The sequence below is a fragment of the Cuculus canorus genome, chromosome 4 (assembly GCF_017976375.1).
Source record: "Cuculus canorus isolate bCucCan1 chromosome 4, bCucCan1.pri, whole genome shotgun sequence".
Taxonomy (NCBI): Eukaryota; Metazoa; Chordata; class Aves; order Cuculiformes; family Cuculidae; genus Cuculus; species Cuculus canorus.
In genome coordinates this window covers 14,426,940-14,452,520 of record NC_071404.1, presented here as the reverse complement: position 1 = coordinate 14,452,520, position 25,581 = coordinate 14,426,940, and the positions used below count along the sequence as shown (strand labels likewise).

Below are 25,581 nucleotides of genomic sequence, written 5' to 3'. Positions count from 1 at the left end.
TGACTTTCAGTCCTTCATTCAAATCATTGCATGCTTAAGAAGTACTTTTCTTATTGCCTTCTTTTCCCCTCAGCTGCTCTTGCAGGCTTTCATATTTAGGGCAGTTGTGATACAGCATCAGCTCTTCTTCACTTCTCATTTGGAAGGAATGGCATCACCTAGTCATAACCAAGATTCACAGCGTAAATGTTACATGATAGCACCTGCTGGGAAGATCACTTTTTCTTTCCTTGAATCTACTTATTCTGTGCTTCGTTTTCCTCTCTGTTAAATGAGAACAGCAATACTTCTTTACCACATTTATTCAAAAAAGGTACTGGAGGAATGGAAGTAATGTGAAGTCCGTATTACCGAAACACAGAAGAATTGCTCTATAAACTGATAAAAATCACTCAAAGGGAGTGAAATGAAGAGATGTAAATTATGCTTTGACATATGCACACGAAGTATGCAGTATCAGACCGGTAATTGTCATTCCACCTGCGATTCCCTTTACCCTGCTCAGCATTACCAGACAGTCCAAACACAAAAGAGTAGTTGGAATTATTCAGCTGAACTGCAGTGGGAATCAAATGAAACGAAAATTCCCTTGTCAACGGGAGAATACAAGGACAAATAGAGCAGAAAAAGATTTCAGGTTTAAGGATTTATTTCCAATTACAATACAGAAATCATGCACAGATGTGTTTATTTCTTCTGTTTACATGTTTATGCTAAAGCAAAAATAAACAAAAAAACCCCAGCCAAGAGAGTAGAAACTATGAATCATAAACAGAGCTTCAAAGGGTATCAATTACAATACATCTGCTAACATCAATGGATCTGTGCTCAAGATATGGCTCCAAGTGAAATTTTCACACGTGTAATATAACATCATTGTTTCATAAAGTACATACGCACACTTAGCTTGCTGGTTATTTAATTCAAGCCTCAGGAAGAACTTAGGAAAAAAAAAAAACAAACCATAAAATTTCCTCTTGGGACTGATGGAAAGATATGATCAACACTTTTAATTTCAGTAACACAATTGCATGGTCTATGAGTAAGTACTTGCATTTCAGCCCACTGCAGCAGCAGCAGTTCCTGGGCACAATGGCAACATCTTCAACCACAAGAATTAGCAGATTTCTTATGTCAGCAATACAGCTGTGCACTCCCAGACAAATATATCTCCAAGACAGCTTTTTAGGCTCTGTAGATATTAACTGTCATGAAAGGAGTCTAAAGATATGTTGGTGTTCAGTTTGATTAACACAATCTGCAATGATAAAACTAAAGTTCTAGCCCACAGCACAGCTACTTACAGCTGAGCTCTGCAATGTCCTGAGCACTTTAGCCTCATAATAGCATTCAGTCGCCTGTAAAGGGTCTGTATATAACTCCCCCAGGGCTCAGGTCCAGTCTTCACTCATAGCAGCTGGAGGAGGAGCGAGAGCTGTGGGCACACAAACTGGGAGCAACTGCTGAATGCAGTGAGTGAACTGCTTTCAGAAATGAGCTATGTCTAATTGTGACAGTGCAGAACTTCACTGCTCACCAGAAATGTTTCATTCCTTCAAAAACCCTATGACTGTCACATGGTAGTCTAAAGTATTGCTTAACATCAAGAGCAAAGGGGTTGCTCAGCATCCCTTCAGCCTGACTGCACCAAGGTTCCTGAACAACTCAAATGCTGAGGCCACATGACTTTGTCATCTCACATTTCCTCACCTACTAATTTGTGGTGGCAGTTTTAGTTCCTCAAATTAAGACATTTGAATGATGGGATTTTTAGACTTCAGACAATTATATTAAGGATTTAAAAGAACTCAGGCAGTGTAAAGGCTACCCCTACAGCAATAACTCATATCATAACTCCGTCTGATACAAAGAAATAGCTCTGCTTTCAAGCATACATTGCCCTCATTTGTATAGGCTCTCAAGTTGCATCTTCTCATGATTTCCAGGGCTGTTTTTACACAACTGACTGTTTCCTGAGGAAGAAACATTAAAATTTCTTTTTTTAAAAATAACACTCTTACCTTGTAAAGCTCTGCTGGCTTATCTAGAAGGCATCAGAAGGAAAAAAAAACGCCACTTAAGTAAAAAAAAGCACCTATATGTCACCTATATTCCTCTAGCAAGTGTGATCTCTGTCAATTGGCTACCTCCACGTCAGCTTAGCTCCACAACTGACCACATAAAATATGCTGATCTGGGAGTTGCACACAGCTATAAATCCTCAACTGAGCCATCCCCATCTAATTTCTAGAAGATAGACATGTTCCAGGATAAATAAGACAGCAACCTATGCAGCCCCAGCGACACCAGACTATTTCAGGATCATTGGCGCACAATTACCAAAAAACATTTAGGTAACCGTGGAAAATAAAGGTTTAAGGCTTCTGAAATGTAGGTACCTTTAGAGTTAGACTGTAGTGGAAAAGAATTCATTAAAGATTACATTTTGCAAACTGGATACTTAAATACACACCCTGCTATTAGCATTAATACAAATCCCAAGATTGTGGATCTAGCCATAAATGACAGGTTTAAAACAACCAGCTCTTTTATCCAAGTATTTCACAGCATGTTTTGCCTCTATTAAAAAAAAGAGTTTATTTTCATAAATTCAAGAAGAAAGGAAAACATATGATTTTCAGCCACTTAATTAAGCAAAAGAAGAAGAAGGAAAGTGGAAACAAACCGGACTAAATATTTTTATTTCCAGTTTTGTTTAATATGTGTGAAACAAATTGTTTTTGAAATGAAAGCCATTCCTTCATTACAAATATTGACCAAATCTTTACATATTTGTTTCAAATTGTTCTCACAGCAACTGCAGACAGAGTTGAAAATATCTTCTGGCTTTGTTTGAAGAAAGACTTAAATGCTGAAAAGCTTCTCTGTTTCGCACTAGTGTACTAGTTCGTCTAATAAAATATGGTTCTTCTCCCTCATATCCACGACATCTGGCACCCAGTATCTTTTCTATAAAGAGGTTCTGAGACCCACAATGAAGGCATACCTCTGCTTTGCAGAAGTCACACACATCAAAGTCCAAGAGAAGAAGAAATACACTTTTATCGGAACACCTTTTCCTACTCAGTACCATGGAGTCAAATGTCCTGGTTTCTCTTCTTCTCTACTTCCATTTAGTGACAAAGCAGGAAGAGAATTACTTGAACCACAATTTATACCGCCTGGTGTGGGTGTTAGATGAACCCTCCTATGGTAACGCCTGTACCCATCTCTGAGTTATGGAGAAAGGCATGATATTTAGGTTTGATTACACACCATGACATTTAGGTCGTCAAAATAAAGCAAAACAAATTGCAGCACGTACCCTGCGTACGGAGTGCACTTTGACAGTCAGAACATGCTAGCAGGATTTTATGCCACACTGAATTATGGTCTTGTCTGATACAATGCTGAATCACAGTGTACAGGGCTGTATTAACCAAATCCTGACATCTTTATTCATGTAAATAGTATTATTGCGTTTAAGGAAGTATTTATGTGCATAAAAATTGGAGGAGCCAAGAAGATGCACAGTCATTTTTGCAGGTTTTTTTTTCTCCCCCAAATTTATAGAGCTTTTCTTACCGGGATTTTCTTATTGCATGTTCCTGGCGAACATAATGTTATTTCCAAATGCTAGAAGGAGAAGTGCTTTCTTCATATGCTTCAGTTAGGAAGAAAACGCCTCAAACACACACACAAAGGCAGTAACACAATTATCCTCAGAATAAAGTTATTCCGTAAACTCATTTTATTCATTCCACAGCCTAGACTTTGTATCAGGAATTAACCACTTTTGACATCAACAAGCAAAATGCTTTTAAAGGTCTTTGTCAGCACACACTGCATTAATGTTACAGGTTGCTGCTTTGCACCAAAAGCCTACAAGAAATTTGCTGAACCAGCACCCCTTCTGTGCCCAGTCTGGAGGAGACGGATTGCTCACAAACCTTCTCTCCCAATGCACGGCTATTCAGAAGCCAATTCTCACAAAAGACCATGTTCTGTATTCAGTAGTTGGTTGCAAACTGCCTTATCCTAGTGTTGGTTTGATTTTTCATCTGTTTTATTCACAAGTGAAATGCAGCAAACTGGGGCCTCTGTTCGCAGATCTTTATTCATCCACCACTGGATTCACACAGGTTTCTTTGTTTAACTCACAACAGAAAATCAAATAGGGATGAAAGGAATTGACAAAAATGCCTGGAGCTTTCCAACGCACGTGAGAAACCATCACATCTCCGTGCAACGAGGCAGAGACTGTAAGGTAAGGTGAGGTAGCAGAAGACCTGTAAGGAATCAGTTTGTCCCTGATGCTTTGTGAGGGCATTGAGCAGAGGTGGAAGAAAAGGGGTCAGACAACTGATGTCGTCACTGGACGCAGCATGATTACCTGGACTTGGAGACTGACAATATGGACCCACTGCTGTAAGAAGCTTCTTAGCACTCATCTAATTGGGACTAAATGCAGAAGAATGAGATGGTAACGTAAGCCTATATTTACATATTTAATATCTATAGTAGATCTCATTTAAAAACAAGTGATTTCTCCTCTCCAAAGACTCTCTTCCTCAACTGGGAACACAAGGAATTTCTTGGACATAGCAGTCATCGCTAGCTGTTGCAAAAAGCCACTCTCTTCACACCAGGAGAACGTCACAATTTCAGCTGTACTGCTGCTAGCTGGGTGGACAGTAGCTCTTTGAGACCAGCACTGTACCGTTGGTGCTGACAAGTTCTAGCACCAACTTGTTGTTTAGCAGAAACAACTCTTCACAACCATCACTGTCTGAGCTGGTCCTCCATGGAACCCAGGACCTCATTTACTCCAGTATCTCTCAAACCAAGAATATACTCTACCAAAAGTACTATATCCCTTCAAAAAGACAATTAGGTTAGAAGCATGCTGTCTTGTTATACAAATAAGGTCAAAAGTCAGTAAACAGAATTGTGAATTTAACACTTATATAAATTTAATTAGCTAGCTGCCTACAACTTGCTTCTCTGCAGCTATGAGCTGAAGTCGTGAGTTCCAGTCTTGGATTACTTCTGATTTCCCTTCTACATTATTATGACTGCTAACAACTATGCACTCTTTTATTGAAATTTGGCAGATGTTTCATTTCTTTTTACTAATGACCTGGAAGATAAAATAAAGAGTACTCCTACTAAATTTGTGAACAATACCAAACTGGGAAAGGCAATCAGCACACTGAAGGACAAGATCAAAATTTAAGGGAGTTTTAACCAGCCAAACGAATGGTCTGAAGAGAACAGATCATAATGCCATTAAGGATATGGAGAAAGTGTGGTGCTGAGAAGAGCACAGATGATGAATCAAAAGACATGGTTTGCAATGTTACCCTGCTGTAAAAAACTGTGGGCAAGGGAGAAAATATTGCATATGAAGTTGATGAAATCTCTTGGTATGAGACAAAGTTTTCTGAACACCTCAGTTCTCCTACCTGGTCGACTGTGTGTCAGCTGGGCAAGAGGGAAAGGAGGGTTTTGGTGATAATTGAAGGATGTGTGCAGAGAAGGCAGTATGCAGTATCCTACCCAGGCAGATTCGGTCATGGGCAGCTCACCAGCTAATTACAAAGCTACTTGGTGTTCATCAAAGCATCTTCTAACTATACGGCTACAGGGAAAATTAAAATACTAATAAAAAAGCAAAAAAGCTAGGTATTCACATGGGTTGGAACCAGTCAGGGAGAATCACAACCGCTAACATGTTCATTCTCCTGGAAAAAAGTGAGGTTTGGGAAGGAAACCTGAAACAAAACAAGGACCTGATCCCACTCTCACAGCTTTCAGGATAGAAATGTGGCTGCTTCTCTGTTCCCTGGTGAAAGGGAGGAACTTTTTATACAGGCGTGTTGTGATAGGACAAGGGTAATGGCTTTAAACTGAAAGAGGGCAGATTTAGATTAGATATACGGAAGAAATTTGGCACTATGAGGGTGGTGAGGCACTGGCATAGGTTGCTCAGAGAGAAGTTGTGGATGCCCCATCCCTGGAAGTGTTCAAGACCAGACTGGATAGGGCTTTGCACAACCTGATCTAGTGGAAGGTGCCCCTGCCCATGGCAGGAGTGTTGGAACTGGATGATATTTAAGGTTTCTTCCAATCCAAACCACTCTATGATTCTATGAAAAGCAGACATTAAAGCAACAAAGCTTTTCATAGGGAAAGAAGTAATTTTTTCTGTGAGAAAAACATATGTTATGCCTCTGGGAAAAAACACCGTGAAAAGAACTATTTTTATTAAAACTGTCCTTGAATCACCCTGTTCCTTCTTGTTTGAGAAACTCAGAATATTTAATCATTATATATGAGCTGTAAAAAAGATGATGTAGTATATTGAAAATTTTGAGATTATTTGCTCATTAGCAGAACAGATAATTTGTTAAAAATATCATAATAAAGCATATGGGCCATTCCTATTAGTTTAGACAGTTTGAAGACATAAACCAGTAAACTTTTAAAGACAGCTGGTGTCTCCTTGATATTCTCCAAGACATAAGAGAGATAACTTTCAATAATACAACCCAGAATTACCTATTTTCTTCGGTAGACAAAGAGCAATAGCAAACATATTCCTGTGTATGCAATATGCAGAAAGACCCATTTGCAGATACAGCCAAGATGGTAATTTTAAAGTGATAAATTACCAGTGGTCAACAGCAAATGAATAAAAACCTGCTGGCAGACATGATCAGATTTAACTCCTAGTGAGAGTCAAGCCACAAGCAGAACATAAATGAACTAATATACATTTATTCTAATTAATACAGACATCACACATCTATCCACTCAAAATATTTTCTAATAGCCTTTCAATTTATAACGATGAAAATAATTCTCCACTCCTTCTAAAACACTCTGCACGGGAATATTTTTGTTTAGTTGAGTAACTACAAAACCATTCACATATTGTAACACAAAATCAAGTACCAAATCCTAACACAAATGCTCAAACTTAGGAAGTTCTGCCCTCAGATTCTGAGTGCTATTTTAGCTTGGAACGATATCTGATACTTTCACACTTTTATTTTCTTGTTCAGCTACCTTTCTTCAAACAAAAGTGGTTGAAAGCACACAGCCTCTTTTCTGCAGTTAGCTTTGCTGTCATAACTGAGGACAAAGCTCCAAAGAAGTTGACATTTTCAAAATACAATTCCTTTCCCTGCATATACTATACCCAAACGTCTGTCTCCTGCTCTCCAGAGGAATGTCTGAACCTTGGGGAAAACAAATTGCATTCTGCTTTTCTGTGGGTCTCAAATACAGCTGAGGCGGCAAAAATAGTAGGTTTATATACCAACAATCACAGACTGCTCAAATATAGAGATGAGCATTATCAGTTCTCGTTAAATGGACCATTTATATCACAACTTGTCAGCAACACAAAGGCGAATGGTGAGCACAGTGTATAGTCTTTCACTAGTGTTGAGGTTGACTTTTCCTGCCTTGCTTCCTATGAATGACAAGGAAACAAGTGGAAAGAGAGAAATGAGGTCCTGAGCTGGTGGCCTTTGCCATCTATTTTGCAGAAGAGTGGAGAAGAAGAAGGTGGGAAAGGCTGGATCCTACCTAGAGCACTTAGCTAGGTTCATCACTTGCATGATACTGCTTGGCTGCAACAAGTGTACATATGAACTCTCACATTGCTCTCAACAGCCAATAATGTGACAATATAGCTTCTGAAATTCAGTAAGAAAATTAAGCTTTATGCTGGTACACCTATGTCTGCACCAGTTAGCACAGCAGTGAAACATTTCAGCAGAGGGATGGGGGAACTGCATCAGCTGAGTGAGTGGTTTTGGTGTTTGGCACTTTAAAAATCCTACTGTCAGACTCTGGGGAAGCGAGAACTGTTGATGAAAGGCAATGTAATTGTTGGCACTGGGCTGTATTAAGATAACAGCATAAAAACTTAACATTCCCCGGAAGAAATAAAGGTGTTAAAATAGCAGCTGGGTAAATACAAGATAATGAAAGAAAGCAACATGATTTCCCCAGGTTCAAATAAAACAGAGCAGTATTTTGCAGAATCTCTTATTAAAGAGATATTGTCACTTTTAAAAAAAATCCAGACACAAAACTATGGTAGCAATAAGTGAAGATGAAGTTACCTATTAACCGTAACAATTAATTCCAGAAAAATGTCAACGCTTCTACTTCCATTTCTACATTTTTCTGTAGTGAGGTGCCAAGTTCATATGTATTTTCACTTTCCTTTACAATACATTGATTTTGACATGATTTTGATTGTCTCTAGCAGAATATTCCGCTCTTGGTATATTTATTTTTGTATTAATTATTCAGCATTAGACTTAACATACATATTCTACTTTATAACAATTAATAACACCGAGGACAGGGAAATTAAATGGAAGCTTATTGCAGGAAATCTCAACTCACTTGTTCCACGGAAACATTTTTGGCTCAATCACGACAGACAAACACTTTCTGCACTGAAAACACTTTTTAAAAAATGTTTTTCACCACATAGGACCCTTTTTTTTATTAAAGATATCTTGAAAATGAAATATTTTAAATAAAAGCTCGATTTTAAACTAAACAATTGAGTAAACTGCATAATAACAATAATAAACAATAAACAGAATAAACAATCTTTTAAAATCCTATCCTTTCTAAAGGGCTTCACGCTATGATCTATGACACTGATTTTGTTTCAACCTCCATTAAGGGATGTAGGAAAGGACTTAATTACTCAAATTAATTAGACTTTGGTAAAGTCATTCATGAGGAAACTACAGCATACAACATGAACAGCAGGATTATAATATGACACAGCAGAAAATAATTATACACACCACTGCAAATATTTCAATAGGTCCAGAAGCACATGGATACAGATTCTTTTTAAATCTATGGACACTGAGGACCTTGAAAATTCCAGCAAGTGTTCATTTAATCTTAAATCTTAAAAATATTTAAGTATCTTAAAATACTTTTCTTTGAGCCTTTATATGATGCCAGCATTTTGTCTGCACCAATGTATGCCTCTTTTTTGATGAAGAATACATGGTTCTTCATGACAGATCATATATCGGAAAAAACACTGGGCTAATGATAACACCGAGGAGTTTGTCAACCGTCAGAGACAAGATGAGAAGCAATGAATAACCAGGGGAACACAATTAATTGTGGGATTAGTTAGTGGGTCCTTCTTTTCCAGTACTTTCAATCTCAGTAAAATGCACTGTATGCCAGGTAGAAACTAACACAAAGAGCTGCTAAACAAGCGAGGCATTTCTTTAGAGTCCAAATTCTACAATGAGCGTGATATTAGCACCTTTACCAGATACTTTTTCCTTATAATTTGGCTACATGTGTTTAAAGTAGGAGGCTCAGCCACACTTAAGGTGTCTCTTTCTCATGTTAATTTAGCAAGGAGGAAGACAAATTTGCTCCATATGGGTAACGTTCAAAATCCTGAAGAATACAGCCTTATATTACTTAATTTATGACTATGAAGACAAATGTGTTTAATTTAAATGGCTTGTCCAGTACACATCCCTTGGAAGACTTCCAACTGTGAAAGGCAGATGTTAATACCTACGGTACATGTACCGAACTGCCCACACAACAGCTGGCCCTCCGATGTCACCTGAATCACTCAAAGCTGAAAGTAATTCAACTCTTTATTCAAGTAGGCTATTACCTAGGTAGTACTTATTTCATAAGGCACAGGGAATGTTAAGATCTGGACAGTTCTTTGAACATCTATTGCATTATGTGAAACAGATTCCTAACAAGGCATGACTCTCCCTGCTGAGTTGCTTCAAAATTTGTGATGAGGTGTGCTACAAATCAGCTTTCTAGAATATTATTAGACATACAGATTATCTGTTAAAGATAATAAATTGATTTTGCAATCAATATTCAGATGCTGTATTGTATTACTGTACCTGATTAATGCTATTAGCCCCAATGTCTTATCTGTGATCAGTATTGTTGTTTCCCTTTTGTATTACAACAGCCTAGAGTCTGGGCTTGTGAAGAAATCTTGGCAAATTCACATATCAGAGAGGGTACTTCAGCTTTCAGGCACTCCTTGCAGCCCCAAGCACAGCTCATGTTTTCCTACTGGCTTTTCTTGCACAGGGCCAAACTCCTTTCTGAAACACCTGAGCCTCCTCTTACACAGCTCTGACCCACCTCCAAGGCAGGACAGACCCTACCTTTACCTACATGCCTTGGGGATGATATACCACATGCATTAATACGTAGTGACTCCAAACTCCCACAAACGTGAGACTCCTCTTTCTGCAACAGCAATGACTTCTATGAAAAGACTGAAGAATACAATCAAAAAATAATTAGGATTATCAGGCTAATCACTGCATACATTTTCTCATGCTAATGGTGATATGAAACACTAATTTTTGTTTACTGTGGAATGAATATTTAAACTTGTCAAGAGAGGAGGGAAAAAATGTTTTTTTTCCACTTGGAATAGATGCCAACTGGAGACACACGTACACTGTAACATTTTATTCTTTAAAATGAAATCGGCATCTTATTAATACAAAGACAGAGAAACCCCATACATGAAAAACTGCAGAATATATAATCACATGACTCTCGGAGTATAGCATTCAAACATAGCCAAAAAAAACCTTCAAACAGGCTTGAATATCTTGGAATATTTAAAAAATATATGCATTTTTTAGTTTATCTTTTCCTATTACTGTTTTTAGGGTTCGTATTTGCAGGCTTCTTTCTGCCAACTAGAAGGGTTTGAAAATTATCTCTTTAAATATAAAATGCTATTCTTACCAATTTGGAGAAACCTAGAAATAAAAGCTTCAAAAATACCCACCTAGAAGCCTGTCACTTTGCAGTACTGTAATCAAAAAAGCTTTTAAAGTTATTAACAAGCCCATTTGCATTTTTCCTTTTCTAATGAGCAAGTGTGGTCATATGGCTTCTCCAAGAAAAAAAGCCTGCAACAGGCTGCAAACATTTAACACAGTTTTGAACCATAGCTACATTCATAGTTCAACTGAAGTCGATCTAGGAACAGTAGCGGAAAGCTGAAGTTACCTGAGGGTGTAAGGCTAAGTGCATAGGTATATGCGGAAGACCTGGACTACGAGGTATCACTGTAGGACACAAGACTGCAGAAGTAACATTGAAAGCCTATTAACAGCACAGTATTAAACAGTAAGTTAGCTAGAGTAACAGAAAATCAGAGAACAGAGGATTTGTGGGTCATCGACTCCATCTCTTCACACCATCTGCTATACTGCAGGTTATTGCAAGAATATACAAACACAGGAGCAATAAATCAGTACCTAGTTTATATTATAAATAACCTTTCTATATAATTTATGAAAATACAGCTACAATAAAATCAGTGCACAAATGAGCAAAATATACTGAAGGAACAATAAGTTCTGCTCAATGAAACACTCGTATTTCATTTACTGCATCATACATTGATAAGAATTATAAAATACACAATGCATATCGATATCTATGCCATTCTAAAATTACAGCTATTTACAATGTCAGATAAATGAGATTAAAATAATGCAAGTGTAATTTAAACTGCACACTTAATTCCTTCTTATTATTCTTCTGAATTTTAAATAACTTCCTCTTTTCTAATTGATACTTTGAATGGAAGTCGCCCTCATGAGTCCACAGCTGCATAAGCAGCCTTTTTGGAATTAAGAAAGTTCTTTTTCTTTTTCCTCGGAGAATTATGCAAAGAAAGTATTGGATCACTCTGCTCACGGAATAAAAATACCCTCTCCCCTGTGTCTAATAGCTCTATGGCTTCAGCAGTTGCAGTGTTCAAACAAAGAAGTGTATCAGATTGTTCCATAGGAGGATGAGTAGGCGAAAATCCAAGATGAAACAATGATGCTTTTTCCAAGAAGGTAAGTTGCTTCTTTTTTATTAAGCTACATTAATGAAAAAAAATTGAATGAATAAAAAGAAACCTGGGGTAAAAAAAAAAAAAAAAAATCATAACTTTCTATATCATATCCTGACCCAGAACCGGTGACTTTGGAAGGTAAAGAAAATTCTTTTTCAGACAGAATTGTAATTTCTATTCCAAACTTCGTTAATTTTTATATCATTTTATGAGATATAAGATTGCATAAGAAAAGGTAACCTTATAATAAATAACCACAGGGAAGATGAGCAACGTATATGAAATGTGCATGAATTTTTTGTCTACGTATAGAAATATCCTTTTAGCCATTTACTATCATGGCTTATTATGTGTAAATATGGTACAGGAAACACAAGCACCAAATGGCTGAACGGTGTCAGAATATGCATTTTCTATGAACTTACTTTGTCATTTCTAACAGATGTAAGAGGAAGACTTGGTGATGAAATGCATTATTAAAAAAACCCAAAACATATAGGCTTCTTTCCATTTTCTCCTTACCTGTCTTTTCTCTTGTTTAGAGAAGGAATCTCTTCCAAACTTCTGTTTATCAGATCTTGCCTTACTTTGGTCTCCAGCGCCTGCCACAACTCCTGGTTTTTCCTGAAAAAGCAAGCAAGAAAAGAATTCCAAATCCCCAAATATACACATTTTCCTTCCCAACCTGATTTTAACTACCAAAAGCATGACCGTAATGCCATGAATACAAACAGTAAAAGTGTTCCAGGATTTTTGCTGCCACAAAATATTTAAATGGGGTAAGATCACACCTCAGGGCGTGGTCCTGAGAGCCCTTACCTGTTCCTTGACAACTCAAAGGGCCCAGTGCCACAGCATCTGCTTTTCTCCCCTTCCCATGTTATTTTGGGGATTTAAAATAATCTTGCTTATAGAATATTGAAATTAATGGCTTAGCGTTGATTTTATTTGCAATTTGCTTATAGCTTACCATGAGTAGACAGCTTGACACAACTGAACTTTGTTAGCAAGAATGACTAAATAGAAGAGGTACAGGGCATCTTGGCCCACAAAGAGAACAAGGACCAAAACCTAAGACTCAAAGGAAAAGGCCTCCAATGCAAGCAACGGATTGACAAGTAGACCTTGGTACAGATAAGACTGAAGGATGAACATTCGCAGAATTAGACAAGAAAGGGCCCCAGGGCCAAGCTAAAACTGTAAAATAAGGTAGTTAGGCCAGCTGCAAACCTTAGAGATAAGCAAAGAAGTGGCATCCCTGGAAGCAGGAAGGAAAAACAAATAAGGAGCAGGGAAATTCCAACCACTGAAATATCATTGGACCAGCTGCTGCGTGAAAAGTGCACGAAAAGAGTGGGGTGGATCTTAGATTGTAAAGGTATAATTGCTTAGGGAGGCACCCAGCCTGGGCTGTAACAAACCTAATGCAGTGGCAGAACCTGGGGTCCTAACTCCTCAGTATAGGCAGGGGCTAAGACTGTATCCAGTCACACCCAGATTCCTCTCTGAGAGGACATCTAGAAAGCAAAGGGGTCCCGTCTGAACCTCACAACACTGAGTTGTCTTTCAGGACTTTTCTATAACAGCCGTGGCAGGGAGCTTGCGAGAGGGGAGCTCCTCTCAGTGTTAGCTGTGCAGCTGTTCAGATGGTGTTAACTGGGATAAACTGGAGGGATGAAGGCTCTGGGATTTATACATCTATAAAATAACCATTTAATTCATAAATCCATAAAATCTATTAACTCATAATCAATCAATTTATGACAGTTAAAATATTCCACAAAATAAGGTAACATAGTATTTTTACTTCCTCAAAATATTTCATAAGGAAACTAAAGCACTTGTGATTTTTTTGTATTGCTGTCTATCTGCTTGTCCAGCAAATACATATACATGTAAAGCAACAACCTTCTCTTGCAGTGTTCTGACAAAATATATCACACTTACCCTTTCTTACAGCTGCCAGACTCATCTGCATTACTGTCACTTTCAGCGACACCATCTGAATATTTACTGATGGAATCCAGGACAGAAAGCACCTCACTTTGTGAGTTAGTTGGCAGCAACAAGTTCAGGAACCTGTGCAACGTCCCCATTGGTACCCTCATCAGTTTGGCTAAATAACCTGTCAGTCGGAGCTCCTGGAGAATTCATGAATAGAAGACAGATAAATTTAGCATTGAAAACAACAAAAAAGTGCCAGCAAATTTCATTTGCTACCATGAAATAGTTTTGCACTATAGAAAAAAAATATTATTGAAAATCATGTTAATGGTGGCAGGTTTGGTGTCAAGCGGTCATAATCCCATGTTCACTGTTTCTACCCTCACTGGCCAATATATATTGTGGTTGTCAATTTCATTCTGGATATAGGCAATGTAAACGTTGAACAACCAATTGATCTTAGCATATGGGTTTAGGGTATATACTCAATGCCCTTTCATCTGAAAAAGTCACAATACAACCATATTCTAGTAAGATTTAATTAACTTATGGATTGTACAACTATAATGAAATCCTTTCAAGACAGCAGCGAAGCGACACAGCATTCCTTGGTCTGTAAAATTAGTGTAAAAAAATAATAGCCTCTGAAACCCAATGACAGCATTTACATGTTGCCATGGTTGAGCACTTCATTGTTCAGCCTTTCCTAACACCAGATTCTGTGACAAGCTCACAGAACAGCTTGCAACATTTATTAAGAGGTGAAGGAAACATCTGGGTTTGTTTGGGTTTTTGTTTTGGTGTTTCTTTTCTAAAATGTCCTCTCTTTTTTGGCCCAAAGGTCAGTGGTAAGGCATATTCATGAAGTGTTCAAATAGTCCAAGTTCAAACCCAGTTGTTCCCTACACAAACAACCAGCCCTTTTTCCCACACCGCTCCAAAATTCAAAACCTCATTCTTATTTTCTGCTCTGTTGTCAAAACTGCTGTGTCCCCAGGGCTATTTCTGTGGATTTCTCATGCACATCAAATATGAGTATTCTACAACATTGAGAAATACATGGGCAACAAAAATAGAGCAAATTAAAGCAATCAAAGGATGCCAGAAACAACAGCTGTTATAGTCTATTTAAACCATATCTCAGGTAGCTGAAGTTAGGTAAAACATGCCGAACATTCAAAATGACTCATGACAGCTGAGTCACCTCTGCTCTGTAGACCCTCCTATGAGCATTGATCATGGAGATGACTACAAAGCCTATGTCATATAAGAAACCCACAAGGTCCCACCATGCAGGAAGGCAGTCAATTTCTTTGTTCACAGTGGATTTGAAATGTCACAGCAAATGCGTGAACTCTGCCTCTTTCTTGTATGACAAATTTTCAGAGGAGCAATGCATCCAGAAGAACCCTGTATTAAGTGAATCATCTTCTTCAAAAGAAGTCATTTCACCAAAATGATGCTCTGTAAAAGGCAATTCTTTCTGCTAAATCCACATAAAAACAAAGCAAGCAATCACCCGTAAAGCAGGCCTAACACAAATTTAGACAGCCACTCAAAATAAAAAAATTAATCGACCTCCTTTTCCCATATCCATTCTCCAAGCAGAGAACACCTCTCCAAAAGTCAGGACAACTAGCCACTTCCCAAAGCTTCCTGGACTCTTCACTGCTATGCTTTCCATGGAAACAACTGATATACTAGAACGAACAAGACAAAATCCTAAGACTGATGAGAGATTAGTAAATTGATGAGGCATCTAAAATGTCCAATATTTTCACCAAACAGGTACTGAAGTTAGGTAAAAGAGATCTCTGTTCAGGCCACCTAGGGCAAGAAACAATGATTCTTCTCTCAAGAGTAAATAAGCTTACATCTTAATACAGACACTCAAGTTTAATTTCTATAGTTGTACGCAGACTGTGTTGTGTTTTTTTACTTTAAAAATTGTTCTTCTAGAAAAATCAACATAAAGTGAGAATAGAATGACAAATCCCTGGACCTATTTTGCTCTTTTTGGATAAATGGTCTCAGGACCTTTTACTCAGTAATTTATATGCAGAAGACCGAAACATCGTGACTTCAGTACTGCTTTCCTCTGTAACAGTTTCCCTCTCTAGCATGTTCTTTTCTCCATCCTGACCCTTGCCTTTCTGCATCAAATACAATTTAGACTGAGAGGCAATGCATAATACTTTTCTAACTCAGCAGAATTCACAATTCAGTAATTCTTCAGGTTGCCACAATGCTGTCAATAGTTCCAAAAGTGGCACAAGTGCCCATCAACCAGGTACATCTAGCATATGTACAGTAAAGAGTGATGTGTGAACATGCACCAGCAGTAACCATCACTTTCAGATGCTCACAGCTACCTAGACCAGCTGGCATAAGCAGGAAGAAGTGAACATGCACGCAGACAGGTATGGTCACACTAGTCATACCATACTAGTCAAAACTCTCCAGCACAGGATAAGTTTGAGTTTTCTAGTATATTACACGTTAAGGTGCCATAAAGATTAGGAATTCACTTTTTTTTCATAACAACTAACAGACACAAAAGTTACTTGTGCCACAAATAACCTCATTCATATTCTCTGAATTTGGTCAAAATAAAACCAGGAATGTATAAAATGTAGTTTAGGAACAACAGAAGTACGTTTAAGTATTTGGACTTAGCAATGTGTATTTAATATCTACGTATCTATAGCTACGAGCATATTTGAAAATAACTTCTCAGCCTGAAGCTGAAGATCCCAAACTCACTATCATTCAAGAAAATCTCTTATTGACCTAGATCTGCCTTGATAATAACGTAAACTGAAACACAAAATGTAGGAAAGTAAAAATTATCTGGTTTACCAGAGAGGACTGCACTCACAAGTCTGAAAACTAAAATAATTCTTTTTAGAGAAAAGCACGAGTGCAAGATACAGAGGTACAATAGCTATAGCTTCCTAATACTTGGCAATGTAACGCATTCCATAAATTGTAAGAAAATGGGGCGGGGGGAGAAGTTTCAAAATTAATTCCTACTTCAGCTCACAGGATAAGCATGTGCAAAAGCAGGACCATGTTACACTGCAAGACTGAGTAAATTAATAAAATTAGTCTTCTGCTAAGCACACATTTCTTTACAGTTGAATTAAGAGTAGTTAGATTTGGAATTACAGCTGGAGTTATTATACTTGTTTTTTGTATCTGCAGGGTATCTATATATAGGTTTTATAGCATTTGAACAAAGTATGCCCCAGAATATCTCTGGGCTACACTTTATATGAGTAAATATAAACACAAAACCCACAGTGGTATATCTAATGCATATTTACACAAATTAATTATTTCTTAAGGGAATCTTACAACAAAACCAAACATAAAGCACAGTCCCCCCAGTATACACTGAACAGTGTGCATCCAGCTTTTTCAAGTGCAGTGAGGCGATACTGATGCTCTTAAAACTCTGTCCTCAAGATGCCAAAATCTATAATTATCAAGAGCCATTGTTCACCTGCTAGGGTGCTAAAAGGACTGGGTACTACGAAAATTATGACATATTTGGTTTGTATGCATCTATAATAAGCAAAACAATGATTTTAATTTCTCAACCTGCAGAATACGTGCCATGTGTTCAGAAACTCTTTCACCGTGTATCTGTACCAATGAAAATTAACAACCATCACAGGAAGACAATTAAATTGTCAGCAACTTAAGCAACATGATTTATCTGTGCTGTAGAAAAGCAATATCCAACTTCCCCCCCCAGCCAAGTGGTATTGTCTTGGGGAATACAGAACAATGAGTGTCAATATTTAATTATAAAACTTTGTAGGACCAAAACAAGCCACGATAATGTGCAAAACCAGCACGTTCCTGGTTAGTTCTGGGCAGTCCAATGTTAAATATGATTAACATTTCCAAAAGAAAGAGCAGTGTCTATGAACTGAAACGCTAAGGAAAGAGCCAAGCTCGTGTCAGATAGTTTTCCTCTCAAAATGAATGATTTACAGCCAGCAGCAGTAGCACTCAGCCACCAGGTTTTTCTCTCTTTCCTCCTACTAAGTCCTACAAAGCTACTTCACATTCATCTCAATATGCCACACATCTTGAATTCATGCCTTCGTGAGGGAGGTAGATGTTGATGTGCTCTCAGAGACAGTAAAAAAATCAAGGGCAGCAGAAAAACATTTCACGATATCCCGTGCGAGATAAGAACTCTTCTGCTGAGCAGCTGGCTTATTACATGCATCTTCTTCCTACCCTTCTATGCCCAGAAGTATGGCAAGCTAAGAGCCACTGTACGAGATTAATGCAGTCTTCATGATCTCTTTTAAGATTTCCCACTTAGCAGTGACTGGTTTTGCCAGCCTATGAAATTGCTAAATAAACAGAGTACAAGGTCTCTTCCTTTAGTCCAAGATTGCAAGGCAACAGCAGATATAAAAGCATTGAAATTAAACTATGATAATGGTCTCAGTAGTGCTATCCTGGAGCAGTTGTTCAGTGCTGTTTAAAGACTTTATAATGTCCAGCATTTCTGGATGCAGCATATTTTGTCATATAAATGTATAATGAACTAGGAAAGGAAAGATTCACCATGAGTATAAAAAGAATTCACAAGACCATGACTTAAACCACAGTAGTACAGGGAAAGATCAGCAAAGCCCAAAGGGCCTCTCAAAACATTTTCAATTTTTGTATCTGTTCTGATGTTTATTTTCCATTGATGTTGAATAGAGTTTATCTAAGACTTACATTTACCATATTCAGCATGTATCTGAGGTACTGTACGTTTCAGCAAAATATTCACACAACCTGATTTTACAGAAAACAGGACAAGAAGATTCTCTTTTCTCCTAGAAAAAAGCTTTGAAGTCTTCAGCTATTAGACAAACTGCAACTACAAATGGGCAAATACAGTCTCACATTTGATGTTACCTCTGAAAAGTGTTATGTCATTGTCCCCATCACCATTCCATGACTGAATGAATAACTGAAAATAGTGGGTGACTGCCTCACCAGAATTATGCAAGTTATTTAAGAGTATAAATGAATACACATACAGTTTATAAATTCATAAGCACCCTACAAAGGCCCGCAGCAGAGATTTTTATCTGTGTTAGCAGCACGCTGTTACTGTCCCAATAAAACATTAGGAGCAGTAGGCCATGGGGGCAGAAAACAGCGAGAAGAAACTGAAGACTGGAACAGAATTCAGCAGCTCCTGTAAGCGGATGTGGCACTGTCAAGGCCAACAGGGTGGCAAGTTTGGAAAAAAACAAAAAAAAACCCCAAACGACAGTTGCAACAGCAGAGGGAGGGGACCGACATCAAAGAGGAAAATAATAATAATGCTACTAAAAAAACTCTTCAAACTGTAGGGGAATACATAGCTTGGATTTAAAACTGGAAGTTTGGTAATGCTGGTCATGATTTCCTCAGCAAACACCTTCAGTGCTACACTCTGCAAGACACACCAGAATGAGTTTTTGTATTTATATTATTATTATGCCAGAGGATAAGCTGTTCTTGGAAAGTGTTAACAGAAGGTTTGAATTTCCACTCTGCCTAATTTAATTCATTAGCACAAAATGATATCCTACATTCCAGGACAGCACGTGTGCCATCAGGCTGCCACATACTGAGACACAAGTCTCTTCCAGTGAGGATTACGGAAGGATTCTACTCTGAATGGAGCCCAAGTGTTCCCGTGAGAGACAAAGACGGAAGCAATTAACCACTCCTGTGAGCCTTAGTAGTTCTTGATGCAAATTCCATATCCAGACCAGAGTAAGGACCTGAAAACATGCATTACCTTCCAGGTGAACCTCCTTTCATAAGTATAATAGACAGGGGTCTCACCTCAAATAGACGTCTAACTCGTGACAGGATAAATAGTTCAGAAAACTGTGCAGAAACAAGCTGAGACAGAAGAAAAGGTGAGAGACCCTTAGTCTAAATGGTTATTCCTTGGCATACTGTCCTCTGAAGCTCCAAATTTATCATGCCAGTGACGCGACCACTCCTGAGAGGCAAGATAGTTGGATGTGAAAACCTGCAACACTGAGCCTCTTTTCTGACACTAGTGACATACCTCAGCCAAGGCCTGCAGGTAAAGTTTGGGGACAATAAGTATTGATTTTTAATGACTTTTGTGGCACTGACAGGCAGCCCAACAGACAACAAATTACCTGAAGAGGTGACGCTCTTCTTGAAAACAATACAAGTAATGATACTAGAAAATTGATCTAGCAGTCCTTCTATCATTTAGTTTTGCAACACAATCAATGCAAATGCTTTGTAAGACTGATGAAAGCCTAAACAAAACCTTTGTCTTGTTACATGAAAATCAGACCGTAAATCTGCCTGCAAAGCAGAAAGTCACACAATTTAGTTCTCTCTACAGAATGAAATGCAACATGAGAACCCCCAGAAAGGATTTTGTAGACGAAGAAAAAGAAGTATTGCTCAGTAAAAATCAAAAGGCTGAGAATAGGTCAGTGCTAACTGAAGTGAAGGACAGCACAGGCTACAAACACTGGAACTGGTAGTGATTATTAACAGAATTGGTTCCATATACATCAGTAACAGTTCTCAAAAAAGCAAGAAAAGCTGATATCCGGATACAGCTGTAATTTAAAGTTGGAAGCTTTGTTCAATTTCATGCTTACCTGACTATAAAGTGCCCAAAATGCATCCATTTCTATATTTTCCAGGAGATCTTCAAGTACTGCACAATTCCATTGCTCATCTCTCAAGCTGAAGTGAAAGACAGAATAAATACTGAAATCCTCTCAGGCACATTATAGGAAACAGTATCTGAAAGTCATCCATTCAGGAAGTTTATCTTTCTGTCAGCCAAGCTGGCCAAGTATCATAACTTCTAAAATAAACCAACTTCTCCTATCTGCCCTGAACCACCAGGCAAACATCAGACCAGAATCTAAGGCTATGCTCCTGCATGCAAATCAAATCTGGAATCATTCCAAAGCAACATGATTGAACCCACCCTTATACTCATTTTAAATTTCATCACCTCACTTCATGGCAATTTGTGGATCTTTCTGCTTATGGAATAAAGTAGTAAACACTTAATGTTCTCACTACTGGTTATTTCTTTTGTTTCTGGACCAAATCCTGAAGTCATCTGTATGTCATTTGGGAAAAGTACAAAACTTGTTTCTTCCATTATAGTTTCAGGTAAATACTAAAGACTAGTTGCAGCTTCTTTGAAGGTTTCGCTGATATATCTCTGTGGTAGTATCCACAGTGAGTAAGCTGTCTGATTTTCTAATGACTCTTTACTTCTGCAATGGGAGGGTTGTTACTCTACATCAAGTAGAGCTCCTGGACTGTCAGAGTTAAAACACACTTAAGAGTGCAGTAAGTTCACTCAAAACCTATCAATACCACTTTTAATAAATCTACTGTTTCATGGAAAACCCTCTTTATAATCGAAAGCACTCTCTCAGGATCTTAAACAAACCTTAAGATGTGGTAGGCTTTTCATACAGGCAATACACGTGGAAATGTAATTTCCAAGTCCTGTAACCCCAGTGAATGTAATGCAATACTTTACAGTTTTGCAAATTATCAACCATTTTTTTCTAGGCCATCTTCACAAGACAGATATATCTACTTAACTGCTAAGAGGCATTTTTTTTATTTTGTCACAGATACTTTTACTTAAAAACTGGCCAGGGAAAAATGAAATTTAGCCTGTCTCTGACAAGGAGTTTATATATCCCTTCAAAGATGACTATATGACAGTTAATTCAGTCTACAGTGTGACAGCACAGGTGGAAATTCAATTTAAATGCTTTCATCTACTTCCTCCGACCCCAGCAGATTAAGTTTCATTGAATTTCCTACTTGCCTTCTTGGGAGACAAAGGAACAGGATTAAAATCCTTTTCTTCCTTCCTGGTAAGGAGAATTGTTTCTTTTCCACTCTTCCCATCAAGAAATGGTGATTGCCATGCAATACATCACCATCTATATGTAACCGAGTAATTATTTCATGTTTCTTATTTCAATATTCCCAAGATTCCTCAGTTATGCTCAGGGCCACATCACAAAAATGCACTGCTCAAAAGATAGATGTACAGTTCCTTGCCAGCACAGAACATTTAGCCTGCTGTCTGTCTGTGACACCCTGTGGACTATAAGGACTGCAGTAACTTAGGAAATTCTGAGACTGAAGCACTTACCTTTGCTGGTGCAGATTTATAAATTGCCTACACTTATTCATAGCCTGTCTTAGCAGGACTGTCACCTGTCTGTCTGCATCCATTTCAACAGCTTCACTTGAAAGTCCCAATCCATCTGGTGTCCACCTCTGCCTACTCATTAGATGCTGATGCTGCCGTTGCGCTGACTCCTTATGCAACACCTCATACTCCAGCTTCCTGCCAAGTTCTTCAATCTCCTAGAGGGCAAAAACATGTAATGATAAGAAGTCATAATTTAACTTGGAAGAACAAATTCATTTGAAGAGAAGAAAAAAATACGGTTTCAGAATTCCTGATATTAGTCTATTCATTTCTTATTCTACTCAGCCACTTGCAGTCATTACACTTTCCAATTCATTGCATGGCTTCCGTAAATATGACTTGCATGCTATGAATATCAGAACAATGCCAAAAGATATGAATCCATTTTCACCGCCTTAAATGTTGAGGCTCACTTGAAATCTTCCATTGTAGAGGACATATAGAAAGTACATCAGCAGCACGTCTGAGAGCCAAACAAAAGAATGGCACCATTAGAATTCATCTATAAGATGCATAAAGCCACTGAAACAGCCCACTAGTTTTAGTTATACTGAATCAACAGCTACTATCAAAGAGACTGACGTTAAAAGACAATAAACCAGTTTCACTATGATAAAATCAGAGTTAAAAATAGTGTTCTAAAAACCAAATGGTCAAAACCCAAAGTCTTAAGTGGACTAGATCCCTTATGCCAAAGATCTCTCTTTGGTCAGAGTCAAACTAAACATCAGAAGGAAGGTTTCATTTTCCAGTTTACTGATGTCACTGTTGATCATAGAATAACAGAACGGTTTGGGTTGGAAGAGACCTTAAACATCTAGTTCCAAGTTTTAAGTTGCTAATATCTCAGCACTCTACTTCCCAAGCTGTATCTTGGAGAAAATGCTGAATTATAATCTATTCTTCCTCAGCTGCATTCAGACTAAAGATTCATTGGAGCACAGAATGTTTAAGTAGATGTCTGCTCCCTGGTCAGCAAGATTTGACAATGGACCTTAGATCCTCTCTCCTTACACCAAATTCACCTATAGCCGGACACGTTTGTTTCACTGATTGGCAAAACCGTCACCGATGTCAACAGTATTAGGGAGTTCTGTGCAATCTGATAAAATTGTTTTAAAGTAACAGGTGTCAAAATTTGCTAGCTACTGGGAAAAAAAGTTGCACAAAAACACAGCAAGAGAGAGAAGTTCAATCACCAGGAAATAATCCCTGTAAACCAAGCCTAACAGCACTATAAACAACGCTTAAAATATTTTTTTCCCCCAAAATAGGCCTCAACTCAGTTTTTGCACATTGGATAAAGAATCCAGTGTTAGCTACTCCAGGTATCTCTTCAGTCTCTCTTTCAATTCTTCTTCTTCATCAGTTCAAGGACAAAGAAGCTAAAAGCAACCTCTCTGCAGAGCCCCCTTACACTTAACTGCATAGAATGCAATAATTCCAAATTCAATTATTTTTAATACTCCATCTACATACAACTTTCACTATTTCATACATTTCTAAGAGAAAGTCTGTAGAGATGACAGCATTAAAATTTAACCAGGAGTTTTCGCAGCAACAGCTGTCTAATGATGCCCTCTAGCAAAGGTTTTGCTCTTAAAAACCTATTTTGTTTGTTCTATATCAGTGCTTTCCCAAGACCCACTTTGATGGCCGCAAATAGCAGATTTAAAAAAAAAATAATAGATTCCTTATGAATACAGGGCACTGAAGTATTAAAAAAAGGATTAGAAAACTGGCACATACCACGTATGCAATAAAGACGATAATAGGAAGAGGCCTTTCAAAAGTTTCTGCTATTGCAACTGTATGAGAGTGCTTAAGGAGAGATAGACAGGTAGGAGGCTGTATATATAATCTTTCAAAACTCAGAAGTGTATCTTGTGGACATGGATTTTACTGTATAGACAGCTCTACAACATGAAAGATTTTGTAACAGACTCATGGGTCTCAATTACTTCCCAGTGGTCTTCCTTGCAATCAATAAAACTTAATATTAAATTAGATACCAAAATACTGCTTTTTCTGACTGTAGATCTCTGAGGCTACTATAATAAAAATAAATAATAACACACAATCCTCCCTGGCGCCACTACTCTTCTTTGTTTCTTTCACTAAGTGCATTAAAGTGCACAATTACAGAAATTGAAGAGTGGACTCTCAGGAGCTGCAAATCAGCCCAGCTAAATCAAAGTCAAATAGGGTACTAAGAAAGTTGTTGTCTCCTGCTAGGAATTTTTCCTCTACACAACTTCATTACTTACAGGATTATGTGCTTCTAAAATCTGAATACATTCCAGTTTTGATAGGGTTTTTGACATGTTTAGTTGTTCAAAGACCACAGCTTGTACACTTGTGACAGCAGTATACAGGTCCAACATTTTTGATTTTTTAACAGCCTTTTGAAAGGCTAAGGCAGCAATATACTCTCCAAGTTTATTTTCCAGATCACGCAGCTGACACTCTTTCTCAAGCAGCAACTCATGCTTAACCTAAAATACCAAAACACAAAAGATAACAAGATTAACAGAAACCATGCACACTCATGATTTTACTACTATGTAATTAACAGGCAGGATTAAAGCAGTAAAGAAATCGGTGCTATTATTTTATAATGTAAGACATTGTTTTAAAAAGCACTTTTAACATTAAATTCTAAGCTTTTACTTAGTTTAAGCAATCAAAAAAAAATTACAGTAAGGTTAGACATTTCAAAGAGATCAGGTTTTGTTTTGGGGTAGTCTTAATTTTAATACTAAACACCTAAAGTAGAGGATCTACACAATTTTTAATATAAAAATAAAGGTAAAAATTAAAAATATAAATAAACCTACGCTTATCTATGCAATTGCTTAAATGGGAAAATAAAATGCATCTTTTTGTCCAGCAAAAATACAAAATTTATAGAAAGACTGTATTTAGTTTCAGATTGGCGTGTGTCAGTTCATATCAACCAATGAAATTCAACCTACCATTCCATAAGCAAATAACCAAAAATCCTCTTATGCAAAACAAAGTTAAACTGTAAACCAAGAGTCTACACGTGATGGATTTCAAGAAAGATTTAAAATGGACTGAATGGACATCAAACAGGATTCAATCAAAACTAAATTTATCTCAGTAACTATGTTGCTGCCACACATCTGATGGGACATCCACAGAAACTATCCAAGGGTGAAAGACAAGCATGGCATGTGCAATGCAATGTGACTGATGAGCAATCCATGCTATACCAATGACATTGACAGCCAGTGATATTGCCACTGTGCGTCCTGTTTCTGCAGGACAATGTGGATAGCAGCCAGCTGCAATTACCCTCTTTAGATGCTTCCATCTGAGCTTGTCACTATAAGCCCCCTTTATAGTCAAAGAAAGGGAAAAAGGCACTTCTTGGTATGTTTTGTACCTACACAATGTGTTTTCACTGATGTATGGATATCTAGGTTAG

At 37.7% G+C, this 25,581-nt stretch overlaps 1 protein-coding gene across 5 annotated transcripts in view; it reads right to left on the bottom strand.

Moving 5' to 3' along the window:
* Window positions 1-753: 753 nt before the first annotated feature.
* Window positions 754-25,581, bottom strand: part of EVC2 (EvC ciliary complex subunit 2) — an 86,243-nt gene continuing 61,415 nt past the window's right edge. For all 5 annotated transcript variants that reach the window (XM_054065115.1, XM_054065117.1, XM_054065119.1 and 2 more), the window contains 6 exons: window positions 24,398-24,625; window positions 22,068-22,285; window positions 20,530-20,617; window positions 13,868-14,061; window positions 12,443-12,544; window positions 754-11,945 (listed from right to left, as the gene is read on the bottom strand). In XM_054065115.1, the coding sequence (XP_053921090.1) occupies window positions 11,672-11,945; window positions 12,443-12,544; window positions 13,868-14,061; window positions 20,530-20,617; window positions 22,068-22,285; window positions 24,398-24,625 (1,104 nt within the window). In that variant the 3' untranslated portion in view covers window positions 754-11,671. The remainder of the gene's footprint in view (window positions 11,946-12,442; window positions 12,545-13,867; window positions 14,062-20,529; window positions 20,618-22,067; window positions 22,286-24,397; window positions 24,626-25,581) is intronic.